This window comes from Mus caroli, unplaced genomic scaffold, assembly GCF_978045245.1.
Source record: "Mus caroli unplaced genomic scaffold, Mus_caroli_1 scaffold_4, whole genome shotgun sequence".
NCBI classification, from domain to species: domain Eukaryota; kingdom Metazoa; phylum Chordata; class Mammalia; order Rodentia; family Muridae; genus Mus; species Mus caroli.
The window spans coordinates 47,961,489-47,973,229 of NW_028227259.1; the positions used below are offsets into that span (position 1 = coordinate 47,961,489).

General features: G+C 42.7%; 1 protein-coding gene across 1 annotated transcript; it reads left to right on the plus strand.

Moving 5' to 3' along the window:
* Positions 1-981: 981 nt before the first annotated feature.
* Clrn2 (clarin 2) lies at positions 982-10,886 on the plus strand. The gene is made up of 3 exons (XM_021161952.2): positions 982-1,332; positions 7,186-7,365; positions 10,611-10,886. Exons 1-3 carry the CDS (start codon positions 1,080-1,082, stop codon positions 10,874-10,876), a joined length of 699 nt encoding a protein of 232 aa, XP_021017611.1. The 5' UTR covers positions 982-1,079; the 3' UTR covers positions 10,877-10,886.
* The last annotated feature ends 855 nt before the right edge of the window (positions 10,887-11,741 follow it).

The following is an 11,741-nucleotide window of genomic DNA, read 5'->3' on the forward strand; positions in this document are numbered from 1 at the left end:
AGAAAGAAAGAGAGAGAGAGAGAGAAAGAGAGAGAGAGAGAAAGGAAGGAAGGAAGGAAGAAAGAAAGAAAGAAAGAAAGAAAGAAAGAAAGAAAGAAAGAAAGAAAGAAAGAAAGAAAGAAAGAAAGAGAAAGGAAGGAAGGAAGAAAAAGAAAGAGAGAAAGAAAGAAAGAAAGAAAGAAAGAAAGAAAGAAAGAAAGAAAGAAAGAAAGAAAGATAGATCCTACATAGATGGATAGATAGATCTTCAGTTTTAGATGATAACTTTTCAACCGGACAAGAGCCTCACTCCCTAATCCCAACACCCAGGAAGCTGAGGTAGGAGGACTGCAAATTCAAGGTCTGAGATGCATAGGGAAATCCATTAAAGAAAAAAATAAAAGTGTCTGACCCGTGTCAGATGCCATGGAAAAATGGAATCAGGAGAGAGGATGGCCCTGCAGCCACAACCAATAGATTTCATGTTACAGTTCAGCCAGCAACAAATCCCTACAGTTTTCATTCATACATGTCAATTTAAGTCTTATGAACCGAGGTCAGTTCACGGTATTAGTAACAGCTCCAGGGACACTGTCAGCAGTGACATTTTAGAGAAAGAAATGCCAGGGCACGCCTGGAAGAGATCGACATTTGATCCCACACATTGTTGCTAACACACGTGAGCATTAATGGGTCCGTTTCTGTTTTGTTTCTAGCACGCAGTTTTTCAAAGTCTACTTAGCATTCTTTGTCAACAGTTCTACATGATTTTGCTTGATAGTAACTCTCTGGTCATTAGGATGTCCACAGCAGGATTACTTAAATACTTGAAGGGAGGAACAATTAAAGCCTCTGCTGAAACCCTAGTCTGTTGGGAGATATAGGGTTACTTCCTTGGGTAACACACTCTGCTATATCAAGCAAGCGGAAGGTTGTCTGCAGAGGCTGGGGATGTGCATGGGGTAAACAGAAGCTGAGGAGGCAGGCACTGAGGGAGGATGAGCTAGCGTGTATGGAGCAGGCTATTATGGACTGTCTGAAAGATGTCCACTTGCCCAAGGGTTGCCCAGAGCTCTGGGGGATGATTTGCACTCACTAGCATGCCTGGATGGTTCAAAAAGGTGTGGTACGGGCTGGCATCTCTACTCAGTTTCTCATCCTTCCTTCTGATCATCGTCGCTTTGTCTCTGCCTCATTGGTTGAGTGGGAAAATCTTGTGTCAGACTGGAGTGGATTTGGTCAATGCCACAGACCCAGAACTGGTCAAATTCATCGGGGACATTTACTACGGGCTCTTCCGAGGATGCAAGGTGCGGCAATGCGGACTTGGGGGACGCCAGTCCCAATTTACAAGTGAGTATATTTGGGGATGTGTAAACTGATGTGTGTGCACTTTTTGTTTGGCAGGGTGCTTATGTCTAAACGTGAGATTTGAGTATTGCCTGTGTAAGACATAACTACAAAGTCTGTGGGGCAGCCAGTATCTCCTATACAGCAATGCAAAGAGAACTTTCTTTTCTAAAAGAGATAAAAATGCTATGAGAAATAGGAATTTGTGTATTGTGTAGTTTACTTCTAGTAATAGTAACTAGTAAAATACCACGTGCTCATGTGTCAGGCATCCCACTAGAAGCCGCACATTGCCTGATTCATTGAAGCTTCACAACACACTTTCATGGGAAACATGGTGAACATGCCCATTTTTCAGCAAAGTACATTGAGTCTTGGAAAGTTGCATAATTCACCTGGAGTCACTCAGACCCATGCCATGTGACTCTGGTAATCTTAACCTGTCCGCAATAGTGTACAGGTGCAGACAGCCTGCCGAAGGGAACCTCCAGGAAGCATGGTAACTCCTCCCACATCCATGTGTCTGAAAGCTTCAGAGCCTGAGGAAGATTGGAGGGACTTCTCAGGGAGCATTGAGGAGAAGCTGACACGTTTTCTGGCAGGGAGGCTGGGGAAAGCACTTGATGACTTAAAGGTGAGCAGCCAGCAGCATTGGCCTGCGTTCAGAGCTCCTCAGAAGGTAAACGGAGTAGTCCCTTGAAGCCCTAAGGCAGGAGTCCAAAAAAGGCTTGGGAAAGAGAAAACAAAACAAACAAAACAACATTCTGCAGCCCTTGGAATCAAGCAGGTAGATCACTAGTAAGAGGAGAGTTTAATAAAACTATAGTTAGTCAATGGCTTCTTAGCACATGGGCATAATCATACCCATCTCTTGATTTTTTTTTTGTACCTCAAAAACTTTGGCAATGTTTAAAAACCTGGCCAGGGCATATATCTCATTAAATACATAAAAATAGAACATCAAACCCCTGACTACAAAATATAAAGGGTCTTCATGTCTATACAGAAAGGAAGTACACATTTATTATGTTTATTGAGAAAAAATCTGAGTATATTTCTATTCACCCAGTGATTAAAATGGAGCTTAAGTGTTGGGGAAATAGCTTTATCATTGCCACAGCTGAGGCTCGAACATGGTCAAGTGCTTGCCTGGGACTCCAGAGCTGTCGGGAATGGAGGTAGATGGATTCTGACTTCAGTGAGAGACCATGTTTCTAAGTAATAAGCCAAAGATTGATATAGTAGGACATCCAATGTCTACCTCTGGTCTCTGAAAGTGCACACACAGATGTGCAAATTATACACACACCCACATGTGCATTATATATATATATATATATATATATATGTATATATGTGTGTGTGTATATGCATATGTATTTGTATGTATATATGTATACATATGTATGTATATGTGTGTGTGTGTGTATATATATGTGCTTATGGCATGTGTATACACACACACACACATGAGCACACACACAAAAGTCTAAGTTGAAAAATAATGACACAAACAAATAAAGAAAAGGATATGTTTAAAGGAGACCAGGACAACGATGGTACTTTATCTGTGTGCTCTGCTGCCTCGTATGTCTATTGGACACTTAAAAACTTTAATATGTGGGAGGATGGCAGGGCAGCCACGTGTCTGTGGTCCTTTAACGTGCTACTGGTACCTGAATGGTAAAGCCCTGCCACCCTCAGCTCCCAGAAATTAAACCGCTTCTAGTGGGAGCTGTAACAATGAGTACTTTCTGTTTGCCCTTTGGGAAAATTCAAATGTCTCTTTCTTTCCTGCGCCTTCCTTCTAAGGAAGATATCCACATCCTTGTTTCCCCTAGAGTGGTCTAGTCTCAAGCATCACAGCTGTGCGAGATGTATAGAAGGTATTTCATTTTCAGCTAGTTCGGCGGTATTTGAGAGTGCTCTTTTCAGCTACTCTCTGGTCATCCCAGAGGAGGTATTAAGTGTTCATTCACCAGTACCTTGGAAGAGGCCATGCTTGAAAGATCTCAGGAAGCCCAAGGCAGCTTCTTCCTGTAATCAGCTCACTTTGCATGCTGTAGTTTAAGGTCATTGTATGTCTTACTACCTCTCTTTCAAGGTCACAGCTCTCAAGTCCAGTACAATTTAAACTCGAAGTAGTTATGGGGCATATTAGCATCTTCCACCCTTAACAGAATTTCCCACTTTCTGAAGGTCTACAGAAAACTATCCCTGTTCTCAAGGCTGTACACAAATCATCAGAAAAGAGTTTGTGCAAGCGCATTATAAACCTTATAATAGGGAAGTTTTTATTGAGTCTCATTTACATGCAACTGCTTGCCTTACCTGGAGACCCATCTGAGAGACTCAACTCCCACATTAGTCATGGGAAAACCAAGAAAATAGCCACCACCAACCACTAAGGTCCTTTTTATATCTAGAACATCTGAAATCAATAATGTCTGAGTAGAGAAGAAAGAAAGCAACAAACATTAAATTAATTAATGATTTGCACGCCTTTGGGTATACTGTTCAGTAGGTACAGCCAGGCACCACCAGGAGAGGAATGAATGGTGCCTGGCCATTCACAAGGGCTTGCCCAGAGAAGGCTGCTGTGTGGCAAAAGAGTCATGAAACATACTTGAACTAGACTCTAGTGACTAGAGACATAGCACATTCCTCTCTGAAGCCACCTCTGTGGTTCGTTTCCTCTGTCCTAATTTTATCATAATATTTTATTAAAGGAAAAGATGTGAATCAGAGAAACCAAGGCATGGAGGAACTTCTGTGAAGGTGCCTAACATACAGTATGTTGCAGTTTTAGATCTATAGCTCTCCCTATTGCTTACTCCAGAAGCATCTCCCTAAGTGCTCAAACCTGGGTAGACTTCCAATTCCTTGCTTGTTTATTTATCTCACCAGAGCAAACGATCATATGTATCTAGAATCAGGAAGAAACAAACCATTTAAGTTTTAGATGTTGATAGGATAATCCGTTCTGATAGTCAAGCAAGGTATCACTTCCATAAGTAAAAAAAGAAAAAAAAAAAGAATTTAAATTCAAAGTGAGCCCTCTAGAATTTGAACTGCATTGTGATTAAACTTTTAAACTCTCATTTATCGAAGGTTCTGATTTGTCCCCTGCCAGCCCTTTAGCAGAATAGTTAAGGCATTGCTTCCTGGCTGTGTTGGTCTTGGCTAAACTATTTAACTCATTTGGGCCTCAGTTTTCTCATCTGTAAGAATTCGAGAGGGTGACCTGAGGACCTCAGTCAGCAGTGTGCTCTTCATGCAGGCATGATCAGTTCTGTCCCCACTGTCCATGTAAAAAGCCAGGTATGGTGGCATGCCTCTTTGTAATCTTAGTGCTGGGGTCCTACAGATGGGAGGGTCAGTAAGGCTTGTTTGCCAGCAAGCCTGGACTAAATAGGAGAACCCTGGGTCCCAGGGACAGACTCTCAAAAAACAAGGTGGAGAGCATCTGAGAGGCAACCTGAGGCTGACCTTTGACCTCCACATGCATGAGCACATACTCATGCGAACACACATACAGGAAGAGAGAGAGAGAGAGAGAGAGAGAGAGAGAGAGAGAGAGAGAGAGAGAGAGGAAGGAGGGGGGAGACAGAAACAGAGTCAGAGAGGGAAAGAGAGGCAAAAGAAGGAATGTGTATGACATGCCTGCACAGAGCTTATACCTGATTATCAGTGGAGCCATGGATCAGCTGTACTCATAGCTATGGATTCCAAGCTACTCTTTGGGAGTTTCAATGCAACACCTGAATTTCTAAGTGGTGATAAAAGGTAATCAAAGCCATGGGGGGTCCTGAGCTAGAAGAACCACATATGAGCATGAGAGTTAGAAAGATTTACCACATACCAATAGACTGTACGCAAAATTAAGACTTCAACAGGGGGCTTGGCCTGGGTTCTCTTTACCTCCTTACTCACAGTACTCTTTGTACCCCAAGTTTCCTCTTCTCCATCATCATAATATAGTTCTCAATTTCTCATTTTATCAACTCCAAATATAGGTTAGTATTATCATGTGCCATGGCTGACTCTTTCTAAAATCTGCATTGCGATATAAATATATTCAGCCAATTTGCTGATTGAAGGAATTAATCTATCTTCAAATTTCTGCTATTGTTATGAATAGCCAGTTTATATACTCAACTGAATGCATTGGTCTGAACAATAACTACCAATGAAGTTGCCCTGATGTTGCCTCTGATTAAGTTGCTTTTTAATGGGGAGGTAGGAATAAGGATCCCTACAAGATTCCAGTGTGCCTTTCTCCTATACCACCATCAATGAGTAGTTTTGAACTTTGCCAATCATGTGAGTGACTGATTTGGATTTTCAGGATTTAGTGAGGGTTGCTGTGCTAGTCGTGTGTCTTCAGGATCTCATGATCAAGAAAAGGGGAGGATGAGACAGGCAACTAGGTATAAGCTACTATATCTGGACTAAGAAGAGGCTCAGGGTTTGAAAAGTGGGTGTTGGGTCTCCAAGAGGAGGGAGTTGGAATGGAAACAAAGGGAGTAACATGCCTGAGAAAGACAAACTCCTTGGAAAGGAGCCCATCTTCCTGGTCAGAGTTTCCAAAGTCATGGGGATGACGGTGCAGAGATAATGACAAATGGAAAGAAAGTTGATTCAGAACCTAGGATGTAAATGTGGGTGGTGCCTGGAAACAGATGAATGGGAAGGACTCAGTACAGGGATGAGAACTAGATCTCTCACTCCTGCCCAGTGTAGTGGTACATGCTTTAATTCCAGCACTCAGGAGGCAGACGCAGGTGAATCTTCGTGAGTTCAAGGCCAGTGTGGTCTACACAGCCAATTCCAGGCCAGCAAGAGCTATATGATGAGACCCTGTCTAAAATGGTCAAAATAGACTCTGGTTCTCAGGCTTGAGGGATTCCAACCTTGGCGTGTGCTCAGGGATTCTTTAGTATTCATCCTCTTAAATTTCCCATATAGAATCACTAACAACTCACCTTAAACTCTTGATACCACATCATGCACAGGCCTGTAATTCTATGTAGGGTTCAGGGTTGCCTTGTCCAAAGACAATGAACTTCATATCTCCAAGCATGTGGGTGAGGCGAGCTGAGAACCTTCACCAGATGCCTTATCACAAACACTGAATGAAGTGATGACCCTAACGAGCTCACTCAACCCCTAACTGTGGTCAGCAAAAGGCAATGACGCGTATCCCACACAACCATGGCTAGATGTCCGCTGTACTGGCAATGACAGGAGGCTCTGAGAGGCCACATGCCTTTCCCAAGTTAGAGAGTAAAGACTCATGACAGTGATACCTACAGATGCCATTTCAGAGAACAGATTGTCCTGGGCAGTCTTTGAAATACTCTTAGTACATCATGTCAATTTTTCTACTAGCACCAAAGGCAAGCATAGAGAAACAAAACACAAATGAGTATTTCACTAACCCTTCCTACCACATTCATATGGAAAAATCAATATTTTCATGAAGTAGTACACAACAAGAGTATTATGTGTTCTTGATACTTGGTACAATAACATTTACTCTGCCAAGCCAATGCCTTGGGCTTATGAGAAGTGCAGCAGTCGACATCAGATCCCAGAATTGCAGGGTCACTGTAATGTCAACTGTGAGGCACATTCAGATTTTGTGTCCACTCCAAGACAGAGAAGATTGCTGGCCAGTTAACAAGTGGCAGCCCTAGGGTCTGAGGACCCGTGTCAGGAAGTCTCTTGGCTTTTGAAAACCGAGCATTCTTGTGTCTTGCTCTCACCCTCTACTTGCTTACCTTGGGCTATGCAAGTTCTGGCATTTGTGAAAGGAGCCACACTCTGACCTTGAAATATCATTTCTCTTCGCAGTCTTCCCGCATCTGGTGAAGGAGCTCAATGCAGGCCTCCATGTCACGATTCTCTTGCTCCTCTTCCTGGCCTTGGCCCTGGCTCTGGTCAGCATGGGTTTTGCTATTCTCAACATCATTCAGGTCCCCTACAGAGCAGTCAATGGCCCTGGTGGCATCTGCCTTTGGAATGTCCTCGCAGGTAAGAAGTCCCCAAGAGAGAAAAACTAGTGTCCAAACCATCAGGCTGGGCTCCCAAGTGTTAGCCAGGGAATCTGGGGGTTCCTTTTGGGGGTTCTTGGTCTTGTTGATGAAAGAATTTATAAACAGACTCAAAAGGAAGCTAAAGGGCACTTTTATTGCGGTCTGGAAGAGAAAAAATGAGAGAGCAGACAAGCTGTAAACCTTGCCAGCTGCCAGGAGGCTGGAGATGGAAAAGGGAAAGGAGCTCATGTCTCTAGCTGCATATGTCTCAGAAGTTGGGATAACACTGGAAATGTAAATGAAGAAAATACCCAATTTAAAAAAAAAAAGAAAAGAAAGCAAGAAGCTTCAGCCATGGAGGTTAGTAAGTTGTGTGGTCAAAGGCGGACCTTCAGAGAATGACTGAGATAGCCCAAGGTATCCTGGCAAGAATGCTCAGGCCTTTGGCAGTGGTCAGTATCCAAATAGTGAAAAGAGGGAAAAAAGTTACATTTTCAGCAGTGGGCAGGCTGCATAAGAAAGAAAAGGCTTTGGGGAAAGGTAGGAAAATGATCTAATTAAGGAGACAATTACTTCTTCCGTCCCCGTAGCAGATTCTCACAGAAGTCAGATTTCCTAAGGGACATGGAAGGGTGGTCACCTAATTGGATCACTGGCAGGCCTGGCAGGATAACTCCTCAACATTTCCATTTCCAGTGCTACTAGGGAAACAGAAGACAGAGGTGCAAAGACAACCAGGAGGGGGGAAGTCCCAAACTGATGATGACCAGGGAAGGGTCCACCTCAATGGCCTCCAAGGCCATCAAGCACTGAAACATAAGTAGTTGGGTGTAAAGTATGAAGAAATTAAAATATTTATGCTCCACCCCTTCCCATGCACCTCTCTGGGTCCATAACCTTGGTGGAAATGAATGTTTTCTTTGCCGAAAGAGGCAATGTATCAGTATGTGTTCATATTGATTAGCTAATAATTTATTAATAATAATTAGCACAGAATTTACCTTTAATTATGTACTTAGTAAATCATCTATAATGAAAATAACAAAAGCCCATGAAAACAGAACTCTCTCAAAAGCCCATATTGGATGGTCAAGGTTCTACTGTGGCAATAACCTCTCCCTTCCTTTGCTTTGTATAAGAGGACCATAAAGTAGTATAAACACGGGTGCTGGTTTGGTAACATATATATTACAGTGCATCAGCTGTTCTGTATCTGCCTTTGTGCACAAAAGTCATCAGTTTTGCAGGTGTCTTTTACCTGTGCAGACTCTCATCATAGACAGTAGTCTACTCACTAAGTAAATACTTATTTCCATACACGTCCTTCCTCAGCAGTTCTCAACCCTTGGCTTGAAACCCCGTTGGGGGTCATAGTTTAGATATCCTGCTTATCATGTACTTACATGATTCATGACAATTACAAAAGTACAGTTATGAAGTAGCAACAAAATAATGTTACGGTTGGAGGTCATCATAGCATGAGGAACTGTATTAACAGGTCACAGTGTTAGGGAGGCTGAGCACCACTGCCCTAATTCCACTGGTGAGATCGTAACAAATCCGTGATCAGAGGAAACATATTGTCAAAAAGAGATGTAGATAGACTTTTATGTTTTTAGATTCTTTTACTGAAGAATTCCATATAGGGATTCAAAGTTTTCTTCAACTGCTAGGGAGATAAATGGGGATGGAATTCCAGAGTTTCCTTGCTTATAGAGAGAACACAGAAGGAAGAGAATACAGAGACACATAGGATTCAGGCTTTCCTGCAGCCGTTCATATTATCTAGAGTCCTAGAAGCTAGGCCATCCTTCAAAGAAGTAGGTAAGGCTCAAGAATAAAAGAGTGTACATGTTTTTAAAGTCATGCCTTTATGGGATGTTTAACAAAAGGGGAAAATGTTCCTGTGAAGGGAAAAAGAAACCAAATTTAAATTTTAATTAAGAGAACTTTAAATTGTATTAAAAAGAATGAAATGTAAAGAAATATACTAATGTGTACAAAGTATGTCTGGCCTTCAAGGTGAAACAAAGTTTGAATTTCTCACGCTTATAGTTGTCTCTGTTGTTCAAGTTTTCTTTAGTGACTATGTAACAATCTTTTATAAACACAAAAAATATGTCTGGTTATACTGTGATTTTTTTTAAAGATAAGGTCTTAAGCTGTATCCCACCATCACTGCCAATTCAAGGCCACACTCATGTTTCAGTCTCCCAAGTGCTAACATACAGGTGTGAGCCTAAACACACAGCTAAAAATGAGTTTTTGTTTTGTTATTTTTTTTTTCAAGACAGGGTCTCACCACCTGGATGGCCTGGAACTCTCTCTATAGACCAAGCTACTCTCAAACTCAGAGATACAGAGAGACAGAGAGACAGAGAGAGACAGAGACAGAGAGACAGAGAGACAGAGACAGAGACAGAGACAGAGACAGAGAGATCCACCTCTCTCTGCCTCCCAAGTACTGGGATACCACTTTGCCCGGCCTCTGTTTTTTCCCTATCGGATTCTTTTTTTATAGGTCAACTGTTCTCAGACTGTCTTAGCGTCACAAGCCTTGACATGACAGACATACACTACCAGACTCAATCCAACATGTCTTTTTTGGTTATCAATTTAAATCAAAATGGTGGGGGAGACCTACCCAACAACTTCAAAGTTTTCCTCAGTTGCTAGAGAGATAAATGGAATTTCCGAGATCCCTTGCTACTTCCCACCTTCCTGAGAACAGTGCAGCCAGAGTGTGAACCTCACCCTGCAGACTCTTCCTACCCGGCGCTCACCATCTACACAGAGGTACAGGTGCCTAGAGAGCAGTCTTCTAATGGGGATACTGCTGGATAAGAGGGGGTGAGAGACAGCATTCCTTTTCTCAGAAAACCCTCACTCTTGCCTTTCACACTGTATAGATCATCCACTGCTTTTAATCGCGAATTCAAATTTGTGATGCTCTATCAGTTCTTAAAACCCAATCGCCGGGCAGTGGTGGCGCACACCTTTAATCCCAGCACTTGGGAGGCAGAGGCAGGAGGATTTCTGAGTTCGAGGCCAGTCTGGTCTACAGAGTGAGTTCCAGGACAGTCAGGGCTACACAGATAATCCCTGTCTCAAAAAAAAAAAAAAAAAAAAAAAAAAAGACAAAGCAAACAAACAAACAAAAAGATCTTCTTTCACATGGCATAGAAGTGCCACCTTATACCTGCAAAGACGTGTAGTAAATAAAGGTGCTGTTTTGGGTTTCAGGTGGAGTCGTGGCACTAGCCATCGTCAGCTTCATGGCTGCGGTGAAATTTCACGACCTGACAGAAAGGATCGCCAACTTCCAGGAAAGGCTCTTTCAGTTTGTAGTGGTGGAAGAACAGTATGAAGAATCATTTTGGATCTGCGTGGCGAGCGCCTCAGCCCACGCAGCAAACTTGGTTGTGGTGGCACTCAGTCAAATTCCTCTTCCAGAAATCAAGACTAAAATGGAAGAGGCCACAGTCACCCCGGAGGACATCTTATACTGATAACTGACTCCTGCGTACACCTTGTGACGTCAATGGGAAACAGGTTTGCATTTTCCAGCTTTCTCATTCCACAGTGTCCCCATTCTTGGTAGTAAAAAGGCGGCTATGGAGGGACTAAATGGGTGGTTGGGCCAGAAAGGAAAAAACTCTCCTGATGACCCGGGTACTTGTGCTTCCTTTTGATGCCCTTGGAGATGAACTGGAGACTCCTGAACTTGTCAGCTGTGTCTGACACTGGACAACTCACTCACTCATTCTCGGTTCCCTCGTCTGTCAAAAGTGGGTGTAATAACAACATTGCATGATCTGTTGTTCCAGCGGTGCTGCAGGTGGTGCCGCAAGCACGGCTCTCTGCAAATAAGTTATATATACTCCATTAAGATTCTGTAGAACCTTGCTCTGTTCTCTATAGTATTGGAGGTGTGCAAAGAAAACCGTGATGATCGTGTCTCTGCCCTTGAAAAGTAATAATGTATTCACATGACACAGAAATCAAGCATCAAAGAACAGAATATGCGGCCACCATGTGTTGGACACTGACTTCTTTGCTTAATCTTTTTTGGGGGGCGGGAGGGAGGGGCAGGGGTCCTGATGATGCTGATGATACTTTGCCTACACTAAGCAAGCACTCTGGGAATAGCCCAGAGCACTATTCCACCCGTTAGCTGGCTAGATCCTCTTGATATTTCCAAGTAGCCAGCACCATTCTAGCTTCACTTGACAGATAGAAAAACCAAGGTACAGACACATTATATAGTGTGGGTGAGGTGAGGGATGAAATTTAGTAAGTCCGGTACCAGAATTTATATTATTTTTAAATAATATAAGCTTTTACTTCAATTATGGTAGAAGCTAGGCAAAGACA